A 27,580-nucleotide genomic window follows, 5' to 3' on the forward strand; every position below is an offset into this window, starting at 1 on the left:
CTCTTTCCCTTACCCTTACCCCACCACCACCACCACCTCCTCCGCCACACCCTCCGCCACACCGCCTCCGCCACACCACCACCACACGTCCCCCTCCCCTTCCTCCCCCCCTTCCCCCCTTCCCCCCTCCACCACCTTCACCACCACCACCACCGCCTGTTCCTCCTTGACCAACATACGTTAGCTGCCATTGTTGCGGTTGTGTGTTTTCTCCCCCCCTGCTTCCTCCGTGCCCAGAGTAGTGTGCCGGTGTGGTGTGGTGTGGGGTGCCACTCGCTCGCGACCACAGTCATCACCTTCTGCTCGGCCCTTTCGCCCACAGTTACAACCAGTTTAATCGGCCTCACTCGCCAGCGGCCGCCAGCGCATCCAGGCGCGCCGCAAAGTCGGTCTTGGACACAAGCTCGACCCCGAATGGCGCATCGGCAGAGCCAGCCAGCCCGAGTCCGCCAGGATGGATGATGACGTTGCCGGTGTTGGCCAGCTGGAGCGTGGCCAGGAACAGCCGGCACACGCTCGGCACCGTCTCGGTCCGCACCACCGCCTCGAACGGGACAACGTTGTCCTGCCGGGCTGCCACCGCCGCAGGCGCCTCCAACAGTTGGAGCACCTGCGTTCCGCACGCCCGCATGTCAAACGCCGGCCGTGCGGCGTCGTCGCGCAGGATCGGCATCACCTTGTCCTGCCACGCCTGCACCCGCCGCGAGAGCTCCGTCTGGCTCGCGTACTGCGCCGCCTGTGCCAGATATGTCGCAATGTGCTCGCGGCATGCCGCTTCGTAACTGCCTTCGCCCATCGCGCCCTCGTTCCGCACCCCGGCCCCAAAGTGAAGCACTTGCGGCACAATGTCCTCGTCAACCTGCGCCCACGTCTCGTCGTTGATGAGCCCCCGCGCCCCGACCTCGTCTGTGCCGGGTGCTCCGGTCGCCGGCGCTTCGTAGGCGGCGTCAAACGTGTTGTCGTCGTCGTCGCCATCGTCGCCATCTGCATAGTAGTTATCAAACTCGACTTCACGTCCGAGCTGCGCGCCCTCTTCGAACCCGGCCTCCTCCTCCAGCGGGTCGTCCATAAAATCGAGGCCCGAGTATCCAGCCGCGCCCAGCGCCGCCTTCCATTGCTTGCGCCGCGCCTTTTGCTCAGCAAAGAACAGATCGGCAAACTCGGGATTCGCCACCGTCTTGAACAGCTTGCCCGGCAGCTTCTTGGCCCCGCCACCAAACCGTGTCTGCGTTGCTAGCACAGCCAGCGCCTTCATCCCCGTCGGCGCTTGCACAGGCTTGCGCACGGTCGCGCCACGTCGGAACGGCTTGACCACTCCACTCGACGCTGCGTGAGGATCCAGCGGCTCCCATGGATCTTCGGCATCCACCGTCGTGTCCAGCGACACCGCAGATCCGCGACGCCGCCACCTGCGGTGCTGGCTCACGTACTCTTCATGCACTGCTGCGCCGTTCATGTAGTCGCCGCCGTCGTCATCGCCATCATCGTCGAATCCACCATCGTCGCCGCCACCGTACCACGCGCCCTCGCCCGCGGTCGCTTCGGTCGCGGCCGAGCTCTGAGATGCTGCAGGCTGCTCGAGCGCCATACGCATCACTTCCTCGAGCTTGGAGCTCTGCAGTGCTCTCGGCCCACTGCCGTGGCTCAGCTCTTGCGTCAGCGCCGCGCCCACAAACGTTGTCGACGGCGCCAGCGGCTGGATTGACCCGAGCTCAAAGCCCTCTTTTCCGCCAAACAACAGCGCCTCGTCCAGATCGAGCATCAGCGCGCCTGATGACGAGTGCATCTTTGCAGAGTTCATCTTGAACTTGGCCAGCTCCGCCCGCATCCGCGCCGCAGGATCACGTCCCACCGCCGCGCCATCTGTGTTCATCCGAAGCAGCGAGAGTGGTGTCCGTGCCAGCAACGTGGTAGCTCCGCTGCTTCCGCCCTTTCCGGCCTCAGCTTCCTCGTCGAGGTCGATCCCGCTCGCCGCCGTCAGCTCTCCGTCCAGCGAGAGCAGCAGCGGATCGGCGGCAAAGTCGACGTCGGCATCGACTCCGTTGGCGTCAATCGAGGATGGCTTGCGTGACTTGATCTTCTTCTTGCGGACCGAGACCAGCTCCAGCGTCTGGTACACCAGCGCATACAGAAACTCGACCTTGCGCGAGTAGATGCACGCAGAGCCCTGGATGACGAGGGCTGCCTCCGCAAAGTTGAGGTTTGTCTTGCCGCCATCAAACGAGAACGCCACAGACTCCAGATCCGCCAGGTACTCCTCTAGCTCGGCCGCGATGTCGATGTTCCACGACTGGGTCAGGTCCCTGTCGTTTCCCCCGCCCCGTCAACCAGTCGACCGTCCCCCCCCCCCCCCCCCCGACCACACACCACGCCGCAGCATCGTCCAGCACAAACCCCACGTCCATCCACACCCGTTACCGTCCGTCACCATTGTACGTGAGTCCTGAATTTCTCCATGGCACTACCCGCACCCATCCATGCATGCCCTGCTGTTCGCTGGTGCCGTTTGCGCGCCAAAACTGGACTGATCACCACTCGCTACCTTGGCTTCCAACCCGTCCATCCCTCCCCCCTACTGTAGCCAAACCATCTTCCGCTACTCGCTACATGACGTAGACTCATACTTCATCACCCTATACGTACTTGATTGGCTTGAGCAGGTGCGCAAAGCGCTTGGACCGCTCGGACTGGGTGTCCATGGCTCGAAGGAGGCGAGACACGTGTGCCGTGTGGTGGCGGGTGGCAGACAGCCATCGTTCGCCACCGTCCGCCACCCGGTGGACTAGACGACTGGCCGACACGGCCACGGCGTGGCACCCAATTTCTGCTACAGCCGCCTTGCGTGGCGAGACTGCTATCCGACAAGATGCGCTGGAAGATCAAAGGCTTGCTCTACGCCGCGCAAGGCCTTGACCACAATTGCGTTCCCGCCGCTGCTCCATCCAAGACGGACAGCCTGAAGGATCTCGTTGACAGGAACAGTGCGGGCAAAGTCGACTCCGGCAGCTTCAAGGAGAAAGCCAGTGCGGATCTTGGCCTTTTTGCCTCCAAACAACGGCGCAACCTCCTCCATGATCCGCAGCCGTCCGGTGGAAATGACCAGCGTGACGAGCATGCGGCCGCTAGTGCCGGGCCGGAACTTGACAGCGGTCACGGGTCCGTCGTGGTCGACTACGTCGACGATCTTGGCCCCGGTCTGCGCCGCGTACACCCGCATCACTCGCGGGCTCTCCGGTGACGGCGCTACCACCCTGTCCGACGCTGCATCAGCGTCGACATGTGGGTATATGTGGATAAGGACCCTCAGGAGCTGCGTGCACTCGGCAAGGAGCGACTTGTGCTGCAGTGACCGCGTGCCCGAGACGAGCGACATGATCATGGCCACCAGCGCTCCGGCCCACGGCTCAAAGACCGACGCCGAGCCGTAGACTGCCCGGGCCAGCAGCTGAACGCACAGGACCCGGTAGGGGCCACTCTCCCCACCGTCCTCACCTGCGCTGAGCACCGCCCGCTGGAGTGTCACCACAAACTCGTCCGGCACCTGCACAGACACCTGCATCAATGTCTCCACGCACGCCTGCTGGTACCGCGATCCGGTTGACGCTGCCTGCAGTGCCCGCGTTGTCAGCCGCACCACCTCTCCGGCCTTGACAAACCGCTCCCACGGGAGCATCACCGCGCCGAGCAGAGACACTGCGGTCGTTCGGAACAGCAACGGGCCCGACGACGCCAGTTCCTCCAGGCCCGTGGTCACTGCACACGCACTCGCCCCGTCAAGCAGCGATGGATAGAGGGTGCCCAGAATACCGAGCATGAACACTGCTGAGATCCATCGCGGCTCAGTTGCCGCCCGCCCTTCAAACGTCGCCAGCGCACTAGCCACAAGCTCGCCCACCTCACTCTCGTTTGTCCGCAGCAGCGCTGAAGAAATCACCCGCCGCCCCGCACGCTGCACGTCCAGATTGACGTCCTGGTAAAACGCTGCAAGAACCGCGAGCTCCGGCATGGCGTACTGGCTCAGCTCGCGCGGAAGAACCTCGGTCACGTACTCGACCATGGCCCGAACCCGACGCCGCACACGCCCGGCCACAACGCCACCCTCGACCACGGTTGTCGTCCACTTGAACGCCCGCAGCACCGCCGCCGAGGTTACTGCCGCACGCGCCGTAAACTCGCCCGACGCTCGCCACGGCCATCCGCTGCGCCGCACCGTCAGAGCTGGCAGCAGCGCGTGTGCTGGCCCAGCACTTACCCGCTCGCACTGCTCGCCGCCTACCAGCTGTGGCACTCGTCCAAACCGCGCCAGTCCGCTCCCGCGCGGGCTCTGCCCCTCGCCCAACCCATCGTCACTCAACAGCGGTGACGAGCTCATGTGCGGCGAGAGACTAAGGACAAGCACCCGCGCCAGTGCCGCCAGCCGACCCACCGCACGTTCCACCAGCGCCCTCGGCACCTCGATGTGCATCTCGGGCTCGCTCTCCATCGCCGCCAGTTCGCTGATTCCGGTCCGGAACGCGTGGATGATCATTCGGACTCGGACAAAGAGACTCACCGCGCCGACGCCCCGCAGTCTGCTCCATGACGCAAACACTTGCGAGTCAAACATGCCGCGGCCCGCAAGCCGCGCCAGAAAGTTGGACTTGTCACCAAAGGCAGAGCCGGGAGCTTGGCTCCGCGCGCTTGCCGCAAAGTTCTCCTTGGTTGCCGCCGCAAGCACATGCGGCACAAGCTGACCCTCGATCATCCGCTCGCGCGAGCCGGTGCTCAGCTGCCACACATGCACCATCTCGGCTTCGCGGTCGTGGACAAGAAGCGTGTCCAGCGATGGCCGCCAGACAAGACCCACATCGCTTGACGATAGCGCAGGCAGCACAAACAGTGCTGTCGCCATGTCCACAGCCACTACCGCCACCGCACCATCGCGCGCAACAGAGACCGCAACACGGCCCACAGCAAGCGACGCTGCGGCGTGCCGTGGTGGCTCTTCCAGCCGCAGCACCGGCGTGATATGGACTCGCAACGTCACCTCCAGCGTTAGCTCCCGGCCATCCACGTCGACTTGCCACACCCGAACAGCTCCGTCGATGCATCCTGAGAGCAGCACAAGACTGTCGACGTCAGCCGAGCAGTCGACGCCGAGGAGCGCAGTCACCGCTCCAGGATGGCTCGCTGAGTTTGGCATCGTCGCCGTCCCGCTCGCCTGAGCCGGCGGCATCGAGTCTAGGCTTAGGCTGCCATCGTCAAATCCCCACGCCACATACGCCGGCACACCGTACTCGTACCCCCCGGCGCTCGCCGTCAGCCGGCGCTCGCTCTCGCTGCGTCCGTTCGGCACAGACTCGTTGTAAGCAGTGTCGAGTGCGCTTGTCACACACACGCTCGCTTCGCTCGCGTCTGGCCACCACCGGAGAAGCGGCAGGCCTGATCCCGCACTGCATCCGTTCGTGCCCGGCGCAAGAACGAGCCCCAACTGCATGGTCTCGGGATCAACCGCAACCGCAAACGTTCGCGCGCGCTCGCCTTCGGCCGCCACCATCGACGACGGCACGTCCTCGGTCGACGACAGGACGGCAACCACCGTCGGCGGCGAGCTCGCTAGCGAGAACAATGTCAGCTCCACCGCGTCTCCTGCGACCTGGAAAACAACCACCGAGCTCTCGTCAACCCACTGCCCGCCAGAGTATACGTAGCCAGAAGCGGCAGCTGGCGCATGATGCAGCGCAAGGATCTCCAGCTCGCCGACACTGGCCACCAGCCATCCGCCTGAGCACACCACCAGCGCCCGCCCCAGCGGCCCGGCGGCAACCCCTACTATCTCCCCCAGGCCGTCCGGAATCTCCAGCTCTGCCAGCATGACCGGGCCCATTTGTCCCTCGCTCGCCCCACTCGACGCCAGAAGCGAGTGCTGCAAGGCGACCACCGCGCGCTGGCTTGCCCAGAGCATCACGTCGGTCGCGCCGCCGGTCGCCGCTGCTAGCCCGGCCATCGCCTTCCACGGACCGTCCGCCACCATATCCGGCGGCTGAACATGCGAGTAGACAACATGTTCCAGCGTCGGGAGCGAGAGCACTGCCACATGACCCCGCTCCGAGTACAACACCGCCGCCAGCACTCCTTCGTGCATGCCCTGCGCGAGTCCGAGCTTGCCTACCTTTGGCGTCATCCAAACCGGAACAGGCGCCGCAGCAAGGACCTCGCCCAGCGGAACATCCCACAGCACACACGCGCCCGAACCGTAAAGCACCAGTAGGACATGCTCCCGCGGCGCGTTGGGATGGAGCGCCACTGGGAGCAGAGCCAGGACCTCGATCTCATCGCCGTGCGGCGGCTCCAGCACCGACAACAGCGCCACTCGCCCACCATCGCTGCTATCCTCATCATGCACGCCTGGCAGCGCCCACACATATACACACCCACTCCCCGCCTGGGCGGTGGCTATGCCCGTCTGCGGAACACTCGCCGCAACCAGTCGTCCACACCCTCTGTCGTCGGCCCTAGGACAGCCACCTCTGACACCACAAGCCCAGCCTGGCGCAGGCAAGGCAGGCGCCCAGACAGACACAGACACCTCCAGCCGCCCGTCCATTCCCTTTGCGTTCTTCAACGAGTTGGCTGTTCCCATCTCTACCAACACTTTGCCCCCCCCCCCCCCAGAACTTTGTGTCCAACAGAGGATGCTGAGGTCTAGTCGAAGTCCCCGCCCGCCTCCCCTCTCACGTGCCTCCTTTCGATCCGTCCTCTCCCTCTCCCCCTCTCCCCTCCTCTCCCTCCTTCCCACCACGAGCACCCCCCCACCCCCCCACCCCTCCTCTCTCTATCTCTCTCTCTCTCTCTCTCTCTCCACCCCCCCCCACACATACATTCACTCAAGGTGATGGAGCAACTCCCACCTGCGGCGGTCGACGCCCTGGTTCGTATGCTCATCATGGCTGATCATGGGCTGGCGCCAAAGCTGGCTGCCAAGGCAGTCTCGTTGGCTCAGCGTGTGGGCATGCCGTCGCCGCTACCACAACCTGGGGAAGATGAGGCTCTGGCTCTGGCCTTGAACTTGCTCCACGCGCACACACGGTCATCAGGCCTCAATTCGGCTGTCTACTGCTCGGCTATGGCTCGACTAGCCCCGGTCGTGCCCGATCGCGCTCTCGACGCAGCCCTCGCTGCCGCGCCCATGCTTGCCTCGGCTGCACCCGCGCCGCAGGTCTGGCCGGCTCTGGTGGCTCTCTTTGCACGCTTTCCGCGCGTGCAACTCTCGCAGACTGCGCCTCAGCTCATTGAGCTCTTCCAGGGCCCTCTGGCAGCCGCTGCTCATCCAACCAAGCACGCGCCGCTGGTTGTCTTCTACGGCCTCATGCTCGCGCTTCTCGGCGGCGACGGTACGTCCGACTCTGCTGCACACTTTGCTGACGACGCCGTGGCCTGGCTCTCTAACAAGAGCAACCTCACGGCTGGTGTCGATCTCAAGTTTCTCAACGTGAGTCTCGGCAAGGTGCTCAAGGTCGCGACGCTCTCGCTTCGCGCGCTCAAGGACGCCCGTGCCGCTGACGTTCTGCTTCCGCTGGAGCGGCTTTGGGGCTATGCCGCCAAGCTCGAGGCCAAGCTCAAGGTGGCTGAGCCCAAGTTTGCTGGCTTGCTTGCAGTCCGACTGGACATGCTGTTGGCCTGTGTGACTGCTCCTGCCGACGAACCCATCCTTGCGCGCGCCCTCGCCCTACTGCGCGCCTCGTCGGCCGCCACGCCAGAGCCCTCACTGCTGAGGTGCGTGGCCGGCGGCTATGCCAAGATTGGCACTCGCGCGTTCTCCGACGGGGAGTATCCGGCTGCGCTGGCGCTTCTCTCCGCTGGCCTCGACCTGCTGCTCGAGGCGGCTGTGCCGAGCGGAACGCCCAGCGTCGAGAGCCTTGATCCACAGGCTGCGTCATCACTGGCCCACATCCACTTTCTGCTCTCGCACACTGAGCGCAAGCGCAGGAACAGCGATGCTGCAGCGGGCCACGTTCTTGCCGCCGTCGGCTTCAAGGCTGTCTCGCTCCTCGACTCGCCGGCATCGTTGAGCGCGCCTCTGCCAGACTCGCTCCTAGCAGCGTGGCGAGCGAGCACACCAGCGCCTGATGAGTTGATCGACTTGGGCCAGCTACTGCCGGAATGGTTTGTTGCCTCAGCTCCGTTCTCGCTTGTCCGCGAGGTCCTGGCCGAGCTCACTGCCGCTAATGACCTGCTCTGGGGCGCTGCCCGCAAGCTCCTCCGAGATGCGATGGCGTCAAGCGAAGACAGCGTCTCGCACGTTGCGCTCGCCGAGCTAGTTCTGGATGACGCTCGCGCTACGGTCCTTAACTCGCCCGAATCCGCGCTCGACTCTCTCCTCGAGGCCCTGGTGAGCCTCACCAGTGCAGCAGATGAGGCCGCGTCGCACGCGGGCCAGACACTTCTTGCACTCGGCTGCTCGTGGGTGGCGTTGTGGACGCTCCAGTTTCAGATTGAGCCGACTCCGGCCCGACAGGCGGCCATTACTAGCGTGTCCGACACACTAATGGGGAAAGTAGCGGTCACACTGATGGTCTTGGCGCGCCGCGCATGCCGTTTGACCTCGCCACCTCTGTGTGGCGCGCGCTGCTAGCAGCGCCGGCCGGTGACTCGGCTCTGGCGCTGCAGAGCCACCTTGTTCATGTTGCCGACATGCTCGCCTTTCTTGGCTACCCGTCGCTGCAAGTCATGGTCCTTAACGGGGCGCTGACGCTTGGGGCCGGCGCGCGAGCCTCGGTCGGCCTTGCATCCGCGCACAACGTGCTGGGCGACCCGCGACTGGCGCTCGAGACGCTGGATGGCGGAACCGGCGACGGGGCCGACGGCGTGTCTGAGGCGGGCAATGCTGCCGACGACGCCGCTGTCTACTCGGGCCGTGGTGCGGTGGCACGGTCGCTTGCGCTGGCCTCGCTGCAGCAGTTTGACGACTCGCTGGCGGTGCTGGAGACTGCTGACAGCTCGGGTGCCGACCCAGTTCTGGAGCCACTGGCCGAGGCCGCCCGCGCCGCACTGCGGGTCAAGGTTGGTGAGGGCTCTGCAGCGCTTGCTGCGGCTGCTGCAGCCCTCTCCAAGTCGACGGCGCTTCTACGATCGGTCGAGGGTGCAAGCGGATCGGACACTTCGATGCTCGATCTGCCGTACGATTTTGTGGCCAACCTCGCTGACACCCTGCACCGGCTCGGCTCGCTCTCGCTGGCGGCCTCGCACGTTCGCAAGGCTGCGTACTACTTTAAGAAGGGCGCTGCACTTGGCGCCAAGCTCGGTGCCGCTGGCGTCGAGCTGCGGTTCCGGCTCGAGATGGTCACCCTTCTCGCATCCAAGCACGCGTTTGATGAGGCCAGCGCAGCGCTCGACGCCGTCAAGGCGCTCGCCGCCAACATCCCGCACTCGCCGCACGTTGAGCTGGCAATCACCACTCGTGCTGCTGTTCTGGCCTCTTCCACCCGCAACTGGGGGGATGCTCTCTCGCTCTACCGCTCGGCGCTGGACCAGGTCTCTGCGCTGGGCGGAAGCGGCGGCGAGCTCGAGGGTCTTGTCCTCGAGGACACGACCGTGGTTGTGGTCGGCGTCTTCCGCGGCCGCCTCCGCCGGCTTATGCTCACCGCGCAGCTGGCTGCCGGCGAGTGCGAGCTGGACCCCGACGCGTTTCGTCTTTCCGACGCAGCGCTTCCCATTGACAAGCTCTGGGTCCGTCTTCTAGCGGTCGAGGCCAATGCCGACACCAGCGCAGCGGTGGCGGCTTGGACCGCCGCCGCAGAAGCGTCACCAAGCACCCGTCGTAGCGGTCGCACGACTCGCGGGTCGCGGCGAAGCGCCAAGCCCGGGCCGGTAACCTTGACGCTACCATGTCCGAGCTTGTCGAGCTTGCCAACGCTGCGCGCGGCTGCGGTGAGATGGTGCTGTGCGAGCGAATTGCGCGGTGGTGTGCGTTCCTGGCGCCAGCTGCCGGCGCCTTTGCTCCAAGTGTGGCCGATGCTGTTGCAGCATCGATGTCGCCTAGCCTTGGCGCCGAGTTTGGCGAGCCGCCGAGTAGCGGGCACGATATTGTGACACTGGCGCTCTCGCCACAGCACGAGCTGCTGCTGGTTGTGCGCCAGTTTGCGGACGGCCGGAATGCGGTCGTTGCCGGCGTGCCACTTCCCGCTGGCGGCGAGGCTGGCGGTATCGACACGGCTTCAGTGTTTCGGTACCAGCGGGCGAGCAAGACCGAGCTGGCTAGCGTGTACAAGGCCGGGGCACGAGGTGTGACGACCAAGCCGCCCAAGACCGGTCTCACGCTCGAGTGGGTGCTTGAACGATTCGGAGCGATCATGCTGCTCTCACGGGCGACGACATCAGGCGCTGTGGCAGTCTCGACCAAAGCTGGCAAGGCCAAGTGGTGGAAAACGCGGATTGCGCTTGACAAGGCGCTCGGGGCGCTGTTGGATGCGATCCAGAGCCAGTGGCTAGGGAGTCTGGGCGGAGACCTGGACTCGGTGTTCGGTGTCGACAATGGGTCGACACTTGTCCTGGTCATCGATCCACTGCTCGCGCACCTGCCATGGGAGTCGCTCCAGCTCCTGGCTGAGACGGCGTGCACCCGGGTGCCATCAACACGGTTTCTGGCTCCGCGGCCCGAGCGCGTTGCGCGTGAGCGAGCCGTCTTCTACCTGCTCAACCCGTCGGGCGATCTTGTCAAGACGCAAGCCCGTTTCGAGGAGCGGTTTGCCGCACACGAGGGATGGGCCGGCACCGCCGGAGCGCCGCCAGCCACGGCCGACCTTGCTGCCGGGCTCCGATCTGCAAACACGTACGTGTACTGCGGTCACGGCGCCGGCGAAGACTACTTTGCCATGGACCACGTGCTGGCGCTCAAGGGCACCGCCCCGCAGCACGTCCTCCTTCTTGGGTGCTCGTCGGGACTGCTGCGTGCGCGTGGCGTCCACAACCCAATCGGCATGGCGTCGGCGTATCTGCAGGCCGGTGCAGCACGGGTAGTCAGCAATCTGTGGGACGTGACCGACGGCGATCTGGATCTGCTCTCGGACAAGCTCATCAGCCTTGCGGTCGAGGGCGAGACGCCGCTCGAAGCGGCGCTCCCGATCGCCCGCGCCGAGTGCAAACTTTCCTGGCTTGTGGCGTCGGCCGCTGTGGTGTATGGACTGCCCACGCCGAGGTAGCTGGTAGATAAAGCGAGTGCGCCGCGTTGCCCAGCAGGTGACATGACTGCGGCGCTGCGAGCACGGGTGCGGGCGTGAGGAAGACCAGTGCTGGGGGCCACACTTGGCTTGACCTGGCGACGGCAGAGGGCAGTGTCATGCGACGCAAAGTGCCGGCAGTGGCATCCACAGCGATGGTAGTGGCGTCGGCGGTGGCGTTGGCGTTGGCGTTGGCGGTCGGGTACGTCGTGGCAGCACCGGGTGTTGGCGCCATGGCGTCTGTCGGTGGAGGACAGGGAGGAGCACCGTCTAGGGGGCTACTTGGCGACGATCATGGCGATGACGGAGTCAAGGCTGTGGGTTTGCTTGTACCACACTCGCATTGGGACGCAGGCTGGTTGAAGACGCTCTCGGACTACTTCTCCGACGAGGTGCGGGCCATTCTGGACAATGTGGTGGCGGCGCTGAGCGAGCCAGGCGGCGAGGAGCGGACGTTCATCCTCTCCGAGGCTGCGTTTCTGGCAGCCTGGTTTGGAGATGACTCGGTCGATGAGATGACCAAGAGAACGTTGCGTGAACTAGTCGGCGAGGGGCGGGTCGAGATTGTGGGCGGCGGGCTGGTGATGGCGGACGAGGCGCTGACAACGCCGTACGCCCACTTGGCCCAGTGGACGGTTGGGCATGCGGCGCTGGCTGCGGCAGGCGTGCCAGGCCGAGCAAAGTACGGGTGGCAGATCGACCCGTTTGGCGCGTCGGCGCTGACCGCTGGACTGCTGGCCGGGCAAGGCTTCGAGGGACTGGTCATTAACCGCATCGACGCCTCAATCAAGGCCGCGATGGTGGCCGACGGCTCGTTGGCGTTCGAGTGGGAGTATGATGACGGGAAGCGGCTCCGGACGCTGGTGCTGTACGATCACTACTCGTCGCCATTTGGCTTTGACTGGGAGGCCGAGACCCGGGTCGGGCACGGGCCGTATGTGTACGAGCACAACGTCAAGTCAGTGGCGAAGCGGCTGGCACAGCTGGTGCTCTCCCGGGCGCGTGCGACCGGCTCAGGCGTGGTACCGATTCCATGGGGCAACGACTTTTCGTGGCAGGACATTGACGGGTTTGTGCAGATGGACAAGATCTTGCGGTACATGGCGGCAAACCCGGACAACGACCCGCTGCTGGGCTCGGTCCGGGTCGAATACGCGACGCTGACGTCGGTCTTTGCTGCCTTGGACGATCGAAGCCCGAGCGCGGGCTACCCTGTTCGCCGCGACCGCGACTTTTTCCCTACCGCGACAAGCTGCTGGCGTACTGGTCGGGTTATTATGCATCGCGGCCGGTAGTCAAGGGACTTGTTCGTGCGGCGGAGGAGCGGATTGCCGGGGTGGAGGCACTCCGGGCAGTGGCAGGTTGCCAAGCAGCGAGCAGCGCACTTGATCGTGCGCGCTACAACCTCGGTGTCATGGCGCATCATGATGCCATCACCGGAACGGCAGCGGCATATGTGGTGTCGGACTATGTGGCGTTGCTGGCCAACGCGACCACAGCTGCGGGAGCAGCAGCTGTGGCGTGCCTGGAGAAGCGTACTGGACCTCAGCATGCTATCACGGTCTTCAATCCTACTGCTGCGGCTCGGCAGTGGCGGATCTCAATCCTCGTTCCAGCCTGGGTGAGTGGCGTGGCGGTAGGCGGGGAGGCAGCCGGCGTGTGCCAGATGTCGGCTGTGCGCGGGAGTGAGCCGGCAGACGCGCACGCAATTCCCCACGGCTGGCGTAGTATGATGGCGGGCGGCGGGCTTGAGATCTCTGCGCCGCGCAGCTACAGCCTGCTGAACGTTTCCGCACCTTTGGGTGTTGAGCCGGGTCCTGGGTACCGGGTGGTCGATGTGGTCGTGGTGGTGGCTGGCTTGAGGGCCGAGGAACTGGTGGTGACGCTGGAACCGAGCAGTGGCGAGCCGGGGATGTGTACGGGAGCAAGGCGAAAGAGAGTGGTGACTGATGGAAGCAGCGGCGTCGAGCTCGTGACGGGTGTGGTGCTCACGCCGCGCACGGCATCGATGTGGGCTGGACTGGGCGCTACGGTCCGTGTGGAGCGGGCAGGCACGCCGACGCTCGATGTGGTGCTGATGACATACGGCCATACCGATGGTGGAGCTTACTTGATGTACGATGACTACGGACTGTTTCTCTGGATTGGCATGGCAATCGGATGGTTGACAGGCTCGGGAGTCATGTCGTGGTGGCTGCTGGGCGATCCGCTGCGATTTGCTCGGTTCGCGGCGAGCCTGAAGTGGGGCGGTGTGGTGTGGCGAGTGGCGCAGTCTCTGCAGCACGCGCCGAGATCGGTCAATGTGGCGATCGGGGCTGTGGAAGGCGCTGTGCTCGCGGCTGTGCTGGCATTGGCGCTCGAGGCGTACGTGCCGCACTGGATGGAGGCGGGCGCCGGCTTTGGACTCGGACTATTGATTGGCGGCATGTTGCGGGGCTCGGGCACGTACCTTAGCAGTCTTGTAGGGCTTGCAGCGTTTGGTGCTGGGGTGGCGGTGCTCATGCTCGGCTTACCGGCATCGCATGGCTCTACCGCGCTGGGGGCGTCGCTAGTGGAGGCGATGGAGGTGAGTGTGGAACACGGGCCTGTGGTGAGCCGGGCGTTCTTTGGCTACTCGGAGCATCTTGAGCTCGAGTGGGTGGTCGACGAGGTGACGCCCGAGCTTGAGCTCACTGTTCACGTTTTGCTCACGCGACCGTGCGAGCTGGTGGCCCGGATCAAGGAGGTGGGCCACAGCCGGCGCAGAGCAGGCGACGATGGCCTTGTCACCTTTGACGGCCTGCGGTTTGTGGAACGGAAGCGCAAGGCGTTCTCTGCGCTGGGAGCGAACTTTTACCCTGCAGTCATGGGCGCTGCGCTGCGGGAGACGGGCCTCGCTGCGTACACGGTTCAAGCGATGGGTGTGGCATCTCTTGCGCCAGGCATGCTGGAGTTGATGGTCGACCGGCGGCTAGCGCACGATGATCTGCGTGGGCTGGAAGAGGGTCTGCAAGACGGGGTCCGCTCTCATGTAGCGATTTTCCTTGGGGACGGGGCCGAGAGCGACGAAGCCAAGTGGCGAGCCCGGGCTTGGGCGCTCAACACGCGACCACTGGTGGTCATGGGCGCGCGGACCGCGCGCCTGGCCAGCACTGATGGAGCACCTAGCCTGAAGCGGACGACACTGTTTTCTCTGGGCCACATGCCAGGCACACACGATGGAACAGTCCTTGCACGTTTTGTTGTTGTTGATGCCCTTGCCACGGACGATGCTGTCGATGCCGAGGTGCAAGCCTTTCTGGCCGCCGTCCTCCACCTCGCCGGCGATGCGACTTGTGTCCGTTCCACCCTTGACGGCAGGCTGCCGCCAATGTCAGCCACATCGAGCCCCTCGACAACGTCTGCAACTGCCGTCTTTGGCCTTGTTGCATATTTGTGTCATGTGTAGCAAAAGTCATGTGTCCGTGTGGGTGATCGGCGATCGAGTGGTTGGCAGGTGTTGCGGTGTGTGCGGTGTCGTCAGCGACAGAGCTGTCGGCGACTCGGCGATGGCTGTCGACGACCCGCTCGGTCCCCCCCCCCCCCCCCCCCCCCCCCCCCCCCTTCTCCCACCTTGCGTTCCCATTCACCCTCTACCCACCGACACACTCGACGTCAAGTACCAGTAGAGGATGAGTGCCCCCAGCAGTGCTCTCGGACTGTACCGCGCCCTGCTGCGGTCTGCGTCGTCGTTCTCTGGCTACAATGTGCGGTCGTATGCTGTCCGCCGTGTTCGCGACGCGTTCCGGGCGTCGGCGAGTGAGGCCACTTCGCCCGAGGCCAAGGCTGCTGCTCTGGCCAAGGGTCACGAGGCTCTGGCCATGATGCAGCGCCAGAACATTGTGCAGAACATGTACACCAAGCGCAAGCTTGTTATTGAGATGTAGTGCTCCGTAAAATCCATCCCCACATCCTCTCCTCCTCCTCCTCCCACCTCATCATTTGCCGCAGAGTTAGTTAGCCAGCCAAGCCAGTCCGTCCCAGCCGCCTCTTGAACGCAGCGGACGAGCGTGTGAGAGATCCAGACTGGCCTGCGGCTCAGTTGTCTTCATTGGTAGCTTGCTCTCCATCGGTGTTGATGGCATGAGGTGCAGCAAGCGCAGCAGATATCAGGCCGTGCCGGAGGGCGGCGTCGAGGACGAGCGCTCCGTCGGCGATGACGGCTGGCGGGTGCGGTGAGGCGGTGACATGGGCGAGACGGGCGGTGAGCCACTCGTCAATGCGGGCGATGAGGGTGCCGCCCTCAGCTGCCCAGGCTGCAAGGGCCTCGGCGGATGCTGCTGGCGGCGTGTGCGAGGCAAGCGCAGATGTGGTGGCAGCGATGAGCTCGAGGGCGGCGACAGTGAGGCGGGCAGCGACAGCGTCTTGGGTGGACGGGGCCGAGGGGAGGGCAGCGAGAGCAGCTTCGGCGCTGCGGACCGAGGCTGCGGACCAGACAAGCGAGGCGCCATCGGGCGCGACCATAGCGACCCACTCGCCTAGCGAGAGAGCCAGTGGCGACGTCGAGGCTGCGTCGGCCGGATCGAGGTAGATAGCGGCCCGGAGGGCGGCGTCGGCGGCGGCGTAATGGGCGGCGGCGTTTGGTGGGGCTTGGGCAAGGGCCGAGCACACGGCCTCGCTCATTGCGACGGCCGATGCGGCAAGGGCGCCCCAGACGGTGTCGCCACCAGCAGCAGCAAAGGCCATGTCCCAGGCGGCGCGGGCGGCGGCGTTGCGCGAGGCGGGCGATGCCGGCGGCGAGTGATGGGCGCGAGCAGCATCGCGAAGCGCAGCTGAGAGCGACGACCGTCCGCTGGCCAGGGCAGCGGCAGGCCGGGCTGAGACCTTGGACACCTTTTCCACGCCGCGGGCCACCAGATCGACGCCGTACGCCAGATCCAGGCCAAGCCGGAGTCGCTTCTTGGCGGATCTGCGCAAAGGCTCAGCCGACTCTGGCCTCTGGCCAGCCATCGCTGCGTCTGCTTGCTTCCCAGCACCAGCTCGGCTTCTGTTCCCACCTCGGCCAGCACTCTCCAGCCCGCTCGCGCCCTGCCCGCAGCTTCCGACTCGCTCCTCAGCCTCATCCGCTTCGGCGGTGAGGACCCCGACGGCCGACTTGCCCAGACCCTCCAGCAGGTCGAGACCGGTGCCTGTAGCCGTCACCGCCGCCGACGAGAGCCAGTCCTGCCAACCAGCCATGACGTGTGCGGAGGGTGTGGGCTTGGGAGGGGTGTGGGAATGGCAGCTACTTGGCCCGGGGAAGGGGGGGCGAACAGTCGCTAGGAACGACGGCCGGAGCGCATGTCCCTCGTGTTGCACCTCAAGCACGCAGCTTGGCTACCTGGCTTGATATGGTTTGTATGTGACTGATGTCGGTTGTGGCGATCATGCACTACGTGTATGGTCGTGGCTGTGCTAGCTACGACTGTTGTCATCATGACTATTGTCTCTGCTGTGATCATTGAGAGGCGATCATGCTCATTCTAATGACGGTGGTATGTCGATCCGTGTCGATTAGCCGCTGCAGCTGTCACTGCTTTTCCCATCGATTGTAGCAAGCACGGCTACAGTTACCACATTGGCCATCTACTTGTCACGCTGGGTCCGGCCTGATGTGGTCGGCAAGGCATTGTGTTCGTTCATTTGTTGGTTGGCTTGAAGAAGGGGGGGGGGGGGGGCGGGGAGGGGACTCGGCGACTCGTTTGCTCATTCGTTCGGTCGGTTCGACTCGGTTCGCCAGTCGAGTCGGAATGAGACGACGGAGGAAACGAAGGGATGAATTGGACGGCATCGGCCAACGCACAACTCTCATACAAAGATGGCTATCGGGTACGTGAGACAGTGGGGTATAGGGATGAGAGTGAAAGGGAGGGAAGGGGCCTCCGGGGCGGTGCAGCGCATGCACAGACAGACTACTGCGTCTGGGGCCGCTTCTCGTGGCTGGGTGTTGTGTATGGGGCCCTCGGAGGCTGTCCGACGCGGCCATTTTTATTTCGATGGATGGCCAGTGTCGGCCACTCTGGCAAGGATGCAAGGGCGGCAGGGACTCACAGCAGCGGACATACACGCACACGTTATACAGGAAGAACAAGCGTCTCTCCAAGGGCGGCAAGAAGAAGGGTGGCCGCCGCGGTACGTGATTATTTGCCTTGTATTCCCCTCCCTTGCCACCAGCTCTGTCTGCTGGTGTGTGTGTGATGTCTGGCCATCCCAGCTCGCGCCGCCTGCAGGCAGCCATCGCCTCCGGCATGGTGGTGGGCAGGATGCTACTGATCCGACAAGCGCACGGGTGGATACCCCTTCATGCGGCGCGTGTGCGTATGCATTGTATGGGCGTGTGTGAGCCTTGGTCTGCCCCGTAGGGCGGCGGGCGGTCGGCAGGCGGGCAGGCGGCAGTCATACACTTTTTCGGTTTTTGGCGGAAAATGACTTGCGGTCCGAGGGGAGCAGCCGCCGAGCCAGACAGCAGTAGAAGGCGTGCGGGGAATGGTTGCAGGGATGGAGGGAGACTCACGAGTGTGTGTTGTTTGAGTATAGCGGTCGACCAGTTCGCCAAGAAGGAGTGGTACGACATCAAGGCGCCGTCGATGTTCGCCAAGCGCCAGGTCGGCAAGACCCTGGTCAACAAGACCGCTGGTCTTAAGATCGCCTCGGAGGCACTCAAGGGCCGCGTGTTCGAGATCAACCTTGGTGACCTGCAGGATGACGAGGAGCAGAACTTCCGCAAGATCAAGCTCATCTGCGAGGACGTTCAGGGCCGCAACATCCTCACCAACTTCCACGGCATGTCGTTCACCACCGACAAGCTCCGCTCGCTCACCCGCAAGTGGCACACCCTCATTGAGGCTTCGGTGGATGCCCGCACCACCGACGGCTACCTCATCCGTCTCTTCGCCATCGGCCTCACCGCCCGCCACCAGAAGCAGACCCGCAAGACCTCGTACGCCCAGACCTCGCAGATTCGCGTCATCCGCGCCAAGATGCACGAGATCATGCGCCGCGAGACCGAGAACGTCGACCTCAAGGGCTTCGTCACCAAGCTCATCCCCAAGGTCATGAAGAAGGAGATCGAGACTGCCGCCCGCTCCATCTACCCGCTCCAGAACGTCTTCATCCGCAAGGTCAAGATCCTCAAGAAGCCGCGCTTCGACGTTGCCAAGCTCCTCGAGCTCCACTCGGTCTCGGCCAACGCCTCGAAGAAGGTCGACCGCGCCTAACTCGTAAAGCCAAGCAAAGTCAACCGTACCCAACACACTGCTTGTGTGTCCTTTGTCCTTTTGCCCTGCACGTGTGCGTATGTATGTGTGTATGTGTGTGTGTGGGGGGCTCGGAGAGGCTCATGTCGTTGGTTGCTTGGCTGCCACCCACTGCCCGTCCCCGTCCCTTTTCCACCTTTTGCAACGAAAGCAATGAACACCACGAGCCGACAGCGCTTCCCCCTCCTCCCCCTCCCCCCTCCTCCACCCACACCCACACCCACACCCACACCTCCCTCGGCCCCCGGCCGCAGGCACCATCCACCCCTCCGTCCTCTCTCTCTCTCTCTCCCTCTCTCCCTCTCTCTCTCTCTCCCCCTCCCCCTTCCCCTTCCCCTTCCCCTCCCAAATGGACCGCCCCGCAGGTGCGCCACCGCGCGGCTCGTTCCAGCCGTCCGACTTTGAGCTGGGCCCATGCATCGGACGAGGCTCATTTGGACAGGTCCACAGAGCGTACGTACACAAGAGGGAGAATGTGTGATAGTGGGCTTGTATCTGTGTGTTTGGTATGTGCTTGTGTGTCTGTTGATGGCCGCGTGGCAGAGGTGCAACTCACGCCATTATTGTTGTCGCGCGCTGGGGGTGGGGGTGGGGGGAACTCGCCCTCGTCTCGCCTCGTATTCCATGTCGACTGCATATCATGCTGGTGGGCCATGGTGTGTGTGTGTGTGTGTGTGTGTGTGTGTGCATGTGGTGGGGAGACAGCGTCTACACGCCGACCAACTTTGTGGTTGCCATCAAGACCATCGATCTGGAAGACTCTGAGGACGAGATCAAAGACATCCAGCAAGAGATCCAGGTCATGGCGGCGTGCTCATCGGACCACATCACACAGTACTATGGGTCTGTGATGAACGGGCCGATGCTGTGGATTGTGATGGAGTACCTCGGCGGTGGGTCGGCGCTCGACTTGCTCCGGGCCGGACCGTTCCGCGAGGCGTACATTGCCATCATCATGCGCGAGCTCCTCGAAGGTCTCACCTACTTGCACGAGCGCAACATGATCCACCGTGACATCAAGGCGGCCAACGTGCTTATCGGAGCCGACGGCGAGGTCAAGCTCGCCGACTTTGGTGTCTCGGGTATGCTCACCGACTACCAGACCAAGCGACGGACGTTTGTGGGCACGCCGTACTGGATGGCGCCCGAGGTCATTGTGCAGGCCGGATACTCGACGCCCGCAGACATCTGGTCGCTTGGCATCACCGCCATCGAGCTGGCCAAGGGCGTGCCGCCGCTCGGCGACGTCTCGCCCATGAAGGCTCTGTTCTTCATCCCCAAGAACGCCCCGCCCGTCCTCCGAGGCAAGTTCTCGACCAAGTTCAAGTCGTTTGTGGCTCAGTGCCTGGTCAAGGAGCCCGGCGCCCGCCCGACCGCCGCCGAGCTGCTCAACCACAAGTTTATCCGTTCCGCCCGCAAGATCTCCGCCATCCGTGACCTCATTAAGCGCTACGACCGCTACCGCATCTCAAACGGAAACAACGTGTGGCGCAAGGCCCGCTCCGACGGCGGTAAGTCCGGCTCGGCCGACCCGGCGTCGGGCTCCGCGCCCGCCGCCGGCGCACCCACTGTTGACGAGTGGGACTTTGAAACCTACCGCCCGCCGGCTAAGGAGGCCGCGAAGCCAGCCCCGTCGCCGGCCCGCGCTGCGCCTTCGCCGACCCGTGCCGCGCCGTCGCCGTCACCAAGTAAGCCGGCTTTGCCTGGCAAGCCGCGTGGCGGCAAGGTTGTTGCCCGCGCCCAGGGCACACTCTCTTCCTCATCTTCTTCATCTTCTTCCTCATCGTCCTCGTCGTCGGATGACGACGCTACCGAAACGGCCCTCGTCGACTCGGCACCCAAGTCCTCGCTTGTCGCCACCACTGTCGGCCCGGTACTCGCCGCCCTGCTGCGGCAGTACCCCGAGGCCGAGGACAAGATCCGCTCGCTGCAGACCGCGTTCGAGGCCCTTGACTCTGCCGCCGGGCCAGGCTCGGCGCTTGGAGAGGCCTTTGTCCGCTCGCTCATCGCCACCATCGAGAACCACCCCGAGCCGCGCATCTCCGGCCTCCTCCCGGCCTCGCGCACCCCGCCGCTCGCCGCCGACCCGGTCCTCCCGGCCTCAGTCGACGAGGGCCTCGCGCAGCGCTCGGTCGCCGCCAACTACCTCATCAAGCGCTGGCGTATGTCCGGCTCGTCGCTTGCCCGCTGACTGTAGCACCTTTGTCGCACCGGTTGAACTTCCACGTCTGGCTCTGGCTCCCCGCCCTGGTGAGGGAGCGTACAAACCCATTCGGCGAGTGGCGCCGGCACTCGCCATTTTATTGCCGAAACGCGGGCGAGTTCCCAATTTCGGTTACGTTTTGCTGTCCGCCCTGGTGTGCACGCGGTACCATTTATGCCGGTCGCAGCGGCGTCGCAAGACGCTCATGCACTATCCCGGCGATGACAATGGCGCCACACACCCGGCCACGCGCAGCCGTTCTGGCTGTGCTCCGGCTGTACAGGCAGGAAGAGAAAACCGCAGGGTTATGGGTTGCGCCGGAAAGCTAAAGGCTATGATGTGCGCATTCTCGACGCTGCGGACAATCACATTCACATACGCGACACAACGATATAACACGACACAACAACAATACTACCCTCGTCAGGTCTAATAAGGCCCTCGAGCTGCACGCATGGATGGGGAGCCACCATCGAGTCTTGCAAGTTTACTGGCGAGAGCAGGCAGCTGAGAGCGGGAGCAGCAATCGGTACTTACTCGGTCTCAAACTTGGGCCGGCCGGCCTCGACGTCGATGAGGCACTCCGAGTCGTCGAGAACGCGCGGGCCGTCGCCGACCGAGGTGTACAGCAGGTACTTGAGGCGGCCGGCGGCCGGGGTGACGTCGTCGACGGCGGCAATCAGCTCGGCCGGCGGTGGGTTGGCGGCGGCAAAGTCAAAGGCCTCAGCGTGCGGGAGGTACTCGGCGTTCGTCATCGAGTCCGGCGCGGGGAAGTAGTGGAGGACGGCCGAGAGGAAGGGGAGGACATGGTCGTCCTCGAGGTAGATGACAGCATTGGGGCCGGCGTCAAAGGTGTACGCGGCGGCGAGCGAGCCGACGGCCGTGTTGTACGCGTTGACAACCTTGACCACGTCACGCGAGACGTCGGTCATGTAGTGGATCGGCGGCTCGGTGGTGGCACAGGTGGCGTGGAAGTTGTCCGAGTCCTTCATGGTGAGGTCGGCAAAAGTGGCGTAGTCGCGCTCGAGGATGGCCTTCTCCATGGCGGCCATGCGGCCGGGCAGCATGGCGAGGCGGTCCGGAATGAGCGGCGACGTCGCCGCCGTCAGCTGCATGCCCTTGGACGACGACACGTGCTTCTTCTGGTCGTTGGCGACGAGGACAAGGACCCGCATCGACGGCCAGTGCGTGTGCGGCGCGACCTGGACCGCAATCGAGTCGGTCCCGTCAGCCCGCTCGCCCTCCACCCACTTGACCCATCCGCCGTACATCGACCGCGACGCCGAGCCCGAGCCGCGGCGCGCAATGGCCGAGAGCTCCGTCTCCACGTTGAGCACCTGGGCGAGCGCGTACGTGAGGCACGCGTAGCCCGACGCCGACGATGCAAGCCCGGCCGCCGTAGGGAAGTTGTTCTCCGACACAATGAGCAGCTTGTACTTGGGCCAGTCGGCAGCCTTGATCACCACCCGCCCTGCGTTGTCGTACACGTCCGACGCATGCTCGCGCGCAAGCTGGATCACCGTCTGCACCCGCTTGTTGCCGGCAATGTCCTCCTTGACCCCGTTGAGCCAGAGCTCGTCCTCGGCAAGATCAAGCGAGGCGAGAACCGAGGTCTTGGACGCCATGTCGTCCTGGTTCAGCGTTCCCGAGAGCGACGAGTTGAGCGGGAGCATGAGCCCCACGTCGCGCTTGCCCCAGTACTTGATCACCGCAATGTTGACCGGCGCCGTCGTCGTTGCCCACCGCGCCCGGCCCTCACCAGGCACCGGCGTCAGCTCCTTGGCAAAGCCGTTCACGCGCAGCCCGCGCGCCGGCGAGGCCATGCCGTAGCTAGAGTGGCCGTAGCCCGAGTGACCGTAGCCCGAGCCGTAGCCCGGCGCCGCAAACATGCCCATCGGGGCAAAGCTTGGCATAGGCCCAGCCTGCGCCTGATGGGCGGGAGCAAAGGCCTGCGGCGGGAACGGCGGGCATGGGCAATCACCACCGCCAGCAGCAGGAGCAGCAGCAGCAGGAGCCTGCGGCGGGAGCGGGCAGCAGCCCATGGCGGGGGCAAAGGGCATGAAGGCCGGCGGCGGCGGGAAGGCCGACGGTGGAAGCGGGGCTTGCGGGTACGGACTAGCACCAGTGCACGGGCCGTAGGCGCAGTGCATGGCTCCCGGGTAGCCCCAACCAGCAGCAGCAGCAGCAGGCTGTCCGTCGTCCGACGACGACGACGAGGAGGAGGAGTACGAGGAGGACGACGAGGCGGAGGAGGCGACGGTCGGGGCGGCATAGGCTCCGTACGGCGGGTAGCCGGCGTACCCGGCCACAGGGTAGTAGGGGTAGGGGTAGGACATGGCTGCGCTGAGTGCTGCTGTAGTCGGGTGGTCCGCCGCGGGCCGTCTTGCTGACTTTGCCCAGTGTGGATCGTGGCCAACTGGCTCCTCCTGCCGCCTCCCGCCGCGTCAACGGCTGTAATTTGCCTTGCGCCGACCTGTGCTGGCTCGCCCGCCCGCTGGCTTGTCAGCCGATGGGATAATTGATGTGCGATGGATGAAGGGAAGAAAGTGCTCGGTAGAGCTCAGCAAGGGCTTTTGCTACAGGGCGTTGCTGTTGGAGTGGCCAATGTACGACCATCATTGCCGTGGCCGTCGCTCGCCCGACACTCTTCTACCACGTCGCCAGCGGCCTGGGCTACGTTCTCCCGCCGGTAGTAGCGGCAAAGAGCTCGCGCTGGGAAAAGTGTTCCAGGGCGATGCCAGCGGGAGGCGTGGTCGGCGAGGCGGAGGCAGCCGAAGGAGGCTCGTCGGTTGATGCCACCGGCGCCGCGACAGGTGACGATGGCGGGCTCATCTCACTCCTGCTGTGGCTTGAGTCCGCCGGATGATCCACGCCGACACGCGCACCGGCGTCGAGTGCAGCGCGACCGTAGTCAAGGATCCAGGCACGCGATTCAGGCGAGGCATGAGTCCGGAGCGAGGAGATTCGATCGAGAGCTTCTACAAGAGGCGACGACAAGACGTGGGCATCGTGGTCCTGCCACAGCTTGTTACGTTCCATCTCGGCCTCGCTTGCCCGCCGCGAGACCGCCGCCAGCCGCTCCGCCACACTCGGCGCGAGTGCCTGCCACTCGCTTCGCAGCTGAGTTGCAGCCGGCGAGGTGAGCACCTCGAGAAGAAGCTCGACCACGGTAAAGTCACCATGATCGAGGCTCGCCTGCGCGGTCGCCACCAGGCCGGCCAGCGCTTCGATGCGCTCACTCGAGGCGCCCGCGCCCAGCAGCCGCGTCGCCCATCGGCGGATTGCGTCGAGGACCCGAACCAGTGTCCGCGGCGCTTGTCCGCGCGAAACTGCCACCAGCGGTGTCTGCATCACAGCAAGCGCAACAAGGTCCCGCAGCTGCTCCGCCGTCGCCGCAGCATCCAGTGGCACGGCAGTTGGCAGCGGCCATGGGAGCTGATTGGCACGCAGTTGCTGCCACCGCGCGAGCGAGTCGGCCACTGCCGCCTCGAGCACCGCGCCGTGGTAGTCAAGGTCTGTGATCGGCAGCACGTGGCGGATGAGATCGGAGACGAGCGCAAGGATCGCGCTTTCACCAAAGTCCTCAGTCATCGTCTCGGCCCAGGTGTGGATGAGATTCACAATGCGGATCCGGAACCCGCGGCGCTTGGCGGCGCTGAGCGCCACAACATCAGCGCTCGCGTCGGGCGCGCTCACCATCAGTGACACGGGGCCGGTGCAAAACTGGAGTAGCAAGTGCTGCAGGATCGAGACCGCAGACTCTTGCTCGCGGAGCTGCAGCACAATGCCAACGTCAAAGATCCGCGCCACAAGGTCATCGTGTGCATCTTGCTCGCCCAGCGCTGCCGCAGACCCGGCATGCTCAAGCTCGGCTAGCAGCGGGCCAAACGCCCGCGGCAGCGGGAACCGGCCAAACTCGGCACGCCAAAGCGAGGTCTCCATCTCCAGCCGCTTGCGGTCAACCAGCACCACACGCACAAACGACCGCAGCTTGACTGAGTGCTCCGCTAGTACGTCCATTCGCGCCAGCATAGTCTCCAGTACTTCATATGCTCTCGCAAATTGCGGAAGCTCACGACGGAGCCCAGCAAAGTGGTCCTGCCGCTTGCTTGCTCCTCGAGCAAGGATCTCGACGGCCTGGGCATCACTTTGCGCCGCCTGTGCCACTCCCGCTGCGTTCTGAGATGCCACACACTGCGCCGCAAGCTCATCGGTCAGCGACGTCACCGTCTGTTCCACAACAGCCAGCCCAAGCTCGCGGGTGGTCGCCCGAACAAGTCGCGCGCCGATCGCCAGCACCACAAGAAGGCCACCAAGCAGCGCCAAAGCGAGCCCGGCTTCCGACCGCACATAGTGCGAGACGTCCAGCGCAAGCTGGACAGTCACCACGGGCCGGACAAGCGCTCCAACTGCAGCTGAGCTTGAAGTCACCACGTCGGTGAGGATGTCAAACAGATCGTCAGCTGCACTCGCGACGCCAACCCACTCCGTTCCGTCGATGGTGAGGCTGAGAACAGCGAGTGGCGAGTCGAGCAGCGCCAACGCTTCGCTCACCACCACCAGAGTCGCGTCCGAGAGCTCCCCCGCGGACGCGGTTGCTTTGAGCGTCGCCAGCGCCGACGCCAGCCCGCTCGCCGCATTGGGTGCAATTTCGTTGGCCGATGAAGGCACAAAGCCGAGACAGGCAAGCGCCAGGATGTAGAGGCCGACGCCTGCGGCGCTCCACACTGCAGTCATCCGCCGCAGCGCTTTCCAAAGCGGCACGCTGCTTACGTGCGGCAGTGCGACCGCGTGGCCCAGGTGGACGGCAAAGATGGCACGGACAGCGCGGGCGAGGAGCGGTGCCATAACGATGCGGTGGGCCATAGCGGCGCGGCGCGCTGCTACGCCTGCTCGTGACGTGCTCGCCTCAGCCATCAGCTCGAGCACATTCGTTCCACCGGTCACCACGTACGCCACGTCAAACGCCACGCCTACCAGACCCAGTACCTCCAGCACAAGCTGCGGGCCCACAAGCGAGCCGGACGAGACAGCAAGGCCAACATCGGCCCACAGAAGCAGCCAGGCGAGGATCTTGCCGACAGCGAGAACCCAGTGCAGCGCCCGGGTGCCTGACGTCGAGTTGGTCGCGACCAAGTTCCAAAAGTCGTCCACGACCAGAAGGTAGAGGAGCGCGACAACCGCAAGTCCAGCCAGCAGCATCGCTAGCGGACTCCCACCGCCGTTGCTGTGGGCTGCGAGCGGCGAGAGCAGGACTGGCGAAACGTCGAGACCCTGGCTGGTGGGCTTGTTCGTATCGTGGGCATCAGAGCCATCAGCATTCGACCCAACCGGCGGGTGAAGCGCAAGAAAGGCGTCAACCGCGCTCTCGTTCCAGTCCTGCTCAACTTCGGCTGATCCGTCGCGCGGAGGAGCGATTAGCTCGGCGGACGATCGCGGCGCCGACGCCGGCTTGGGCGGTGGCGATGCCGAGGCTGGACCGACAGCCACCCGCGGAAGTGATCCAGGCTTGGGCGGCGAGCTCGTGTGTTCGTGGTGCCAGCGATGGCCGGCGTGGATGCTTGCACGGCTTCCGCCTGCCGCCATCCCATCGGCTGCTGGAGCCGCAAGCGCCAGATCAAAGTTGGCGAGAACCTCAGCATAGCCTGCGCCGTCGAGGACTGACGCGATGCGCGTTTGCGGCGGAGAATGAACGCGTAGAGAAGAGGATGACGGCTCGACAGGCGCTCGGGCGTATGCTGGAAATCGCTGGGCCTGGCGGGCTGACCGTGTGGCGGGGCGGGCCAGCAGCGGTGACGAGTGCGGGCCAAGCCGGGGGGTGGGGGTCCATTCGCCCGGCGCGAGGGACGTGACCGAGTGCATGGCTGGTCCCGCCTGGTCTACCTTGCTGGTGGAGTGGTGCGAGCAGTGTGGTGTGGTGGGTGCAGGTGCCTGGCTCAGTAGCTCAGTAGCGCTGTGGGACGGAGTGGGGCACACGACAGCTGCCGTTGGGGAAAGATCACGGCAGACGGTGGTGAAGTTGCTGTGATGGTGTTTGATGAGGAGGACTGGCTTGAGCCACCAAAACTACATTTCACAACCTTTTCCTAATATTTAACGCAACACAAAAAAAACGCGACCTTCTTGTGCACCTCCATGCGTGTACGGTACAACAGTGCCTGGCGAGGCATGGTGCTATCCACATGGCACTATCCCCCCACCTCGTGTCTATCCCTCTCCGATGTGCTCTTTCGGTGCCGCAGTCTGCCTCTCTATCCGAGCGCGCGTGCGTCGGAAAACGATCACACAGGTTGATCAAGCCAGCCATGCCCTACTCACGGTCACACGCACCAGACGAGCTCTCGGACATAGGGATCGCACTACTCCCTTCAGAGCTCGTGCTGCTGCCCTCCGAGGTCGTCTGCTTCCGCGAGCTGCTGGTGTCGTTGGTGGCCATCGTCATGGGCATGATGCCCGCGCTAGCAAGTTGCATCCTCAGCTCGCGAATGGTACTCTTCAGCTCGCGAATGGTGTCCGCAGCCTCCGTCGCCTGCTTCGCAATGGTGCTCGCCTGCTTCGCAATGGTGCTCTCCAAGTCCTTGATCTGCTTCGCCATCTCGTTCAGCAACACCTGGTTCGTCTCCGATTTGGATGCTGCCATGGCTCCTATCGAGTCAAGTATATCGCCACTTCCACCACCGCCGGCCCTCCGCCACTCGGCCCGTGCCACTCGCCGCAGCATGCGCTCCCCTACGCCGCGACGCGTCCGCCATCGCCGCCGTCGCCGCTCCAAGCCACGCCGCCGGCATCTGCATCCGCGTTGTTCGCCAGCCTTTCCCTCCTCGCCTTTCCCATCCAGCGCTGCCAGCTCTGCCTCCTCTCCCACGCCATCGGCCACCACCTCGAGCACTACCACCGCATCGTCGTCTTGCTTGCCGTCCTTGTTG

General features: G+C 64.6%; 8 protein-coding genes across 8 annotated transcripts; 4 read left to right on the plus strand and 4 right to left on the minus strand.

Annotated features, from left to right (window-relative positions):
* Positions 1–343: 343 nt before the first annotated feature.
* On the minus strand, positions 344–2,699 carry AMSG_08711 (condensin-2 complex subunit H2; the record flags this gene model as incomplete). The annotated part of the gene is made up of 2 exons (XM_013899042.1): positions 344–2,303; positions 2,644–2,699. The coding sequence occupies 2 exons, from the start codon at positions 2,697–2,699 to the stop codon at positions 344–346; spliced, it is 2,016 nt and encodes a 671-aa protein (XP_013754496.1).
* A 155-nt stretch (positions 2,700–2,854) lies between these two features.
* AMSG_08712 (uncharacterized protein) lies at positions 2,855–6,622 on the minus strand (the record flags this gene model as incomplete). Its single annotated transcript, XM_013899043.1, has 2 exons — positions 2,855–6,368; positions 6,561–6,622. 2 exons carry the CDS (start codon positions 6,620–6,622, stop codon positions 2,855–2,857), a joined length of 3,576 nt encoding a protein of 1,191 aa, XP_013754497.1.
* A 252-nt stretch (positions 6,623–6,874) lies between these two features.
* On the plus strand, positions 6,875–11,204 carry AMSG_08713 (uncharacterized protein; the record flags this gene model as incomplete). The annotated part of the gene is made up of 3 exons (XM_013899044.1): positions 6,875–8,514; positions 8,541–9,753; positions 9,804–11,204. 3 exons carry the CDS (start codon positions 6,875–6,877, stop codon positions 11,178–11,180), a joined length of 4,230 nt encoding a protein of 1,409 aa, XP_013754498.1. The 3' UTR covers positions 11,181–11,204.
* A 149-nt stretch (positions 11,205–11,353) lies between these two features.
* Positions 11,354–15,103, plus strand: AMSG_08714 (uncharacterized protein; the record flags this gene model as incomplete). Its single annotated transcript, XM_013899045.1, has 3 exons — positions 11,354–12,412; positions 12,451–14,576; positions 14,866–15,103. The coding sequence occupies 3 exons, from the start codon at positions 11,354–11,356 to the stop codon at positions 15,101–15,103; spliced, it is 3,423 nt and encodes a 1,140-aa protein (XP_013754499.1).
* A 145-nt stretch (positions 15,104–15,248) lies between these two features.
* On the minus strand, positions 15,249–16,394 carry AMSG_08715 (uncharacterized protein; the record flags this gene model as incomplete). The annotated part of the gene is made up of 2 exons (XM_013899046.1): positions 15,249–16,174; positions 16,226–16,394. The coding sequence occupies 2 exons, from the start codon at positions 16,392–16,394 to the stop codon at positions 15,255–15,257; spliced, it is 1,089 nt and encodes a 362-aa protein (XP_013754500.1). The 3' UTR covers positions 15,249–15,254.
* A 599-nt stretch (positions 16,395–16,993) lies between these two features.
* Positions 16,994–18,443, plus strand: AMSG_08716 (40S ribosomal protein S1). The gene is made up of 3 exons (XM_013899047.1): positions 16,994–17,024; positions 17,278–17,327; positions 17,733–18,443. The coding sequence occupies exons 1-3, from the start codon at positions 17,014–17,016 to the stop codon at positions 18,410–18,412; spliced, it is 741 nt and encodes a 246-aa protein (XP_013754501.1). The 5' UTR covers positions 16,994–17,013; the 3' UTR covers positions 18,413–18,443.
* Positions 18,444–18,683: 240 nt separating this feature from the next.
* On the plus strand, positions 18,684–21,091 carry AMSG_08717 (STE/STE20/YSK protein kinase). The gene is made up of 2 exons (XM_013899048.1): positions 18,684–18,904; positions 19,157–21,091. The coding sequence occupies exons 1-2, from the start codon at positions 18,801–18,803 to the stop codon at positions 20,640–20,642; spliced, it is 1,590 nt and encodes a 529-aa protein (XP_013754502.1). The 5' UTR covers positions 18,684–18,800; the 3' UTR covers positions 20,643–21,091.
* A 60-nt stretch (positions 21,092–21,151) lies between these two features.
* AMSG_12195 (uncharacterized protein) lies at positions 21,152–27,501 on the minus strand. The gene is made up of 3 exons (XM_013899140.1): positions 26,985–27,501; positions 23,540–26,314; positions 21,152–22,806 (listed from the first exon to the last, which is right to left on the minus strand). Exons 1-3 carry the CDS (start codon positions 27,373–27,375, stop codon positions 21,188–21,190), a joined length of 4,785 nt encoding a protein of 1,594 aa, XP_013754594.1. The 5' UTR covers positions 27,376–27,501; the 3' UTR covers positions 21,152–21,187.
* Between the last annotated feature and the right edge of the window lie 79 nt (positions 27,502–27,580).

This window comes from Thecamonas trahens (genome assembly GCF_000142905.1).
Source record: "Thecamonas trahens ATCC 50062 unplaced genomic scaffold supercont1.48, whole genome shotgun sequence".
Taxonomy (NCBI): domain Eukaryota; order Apusomonadida; family Apusomonadidae; genus Thecamonas; species Thecamonas trahens.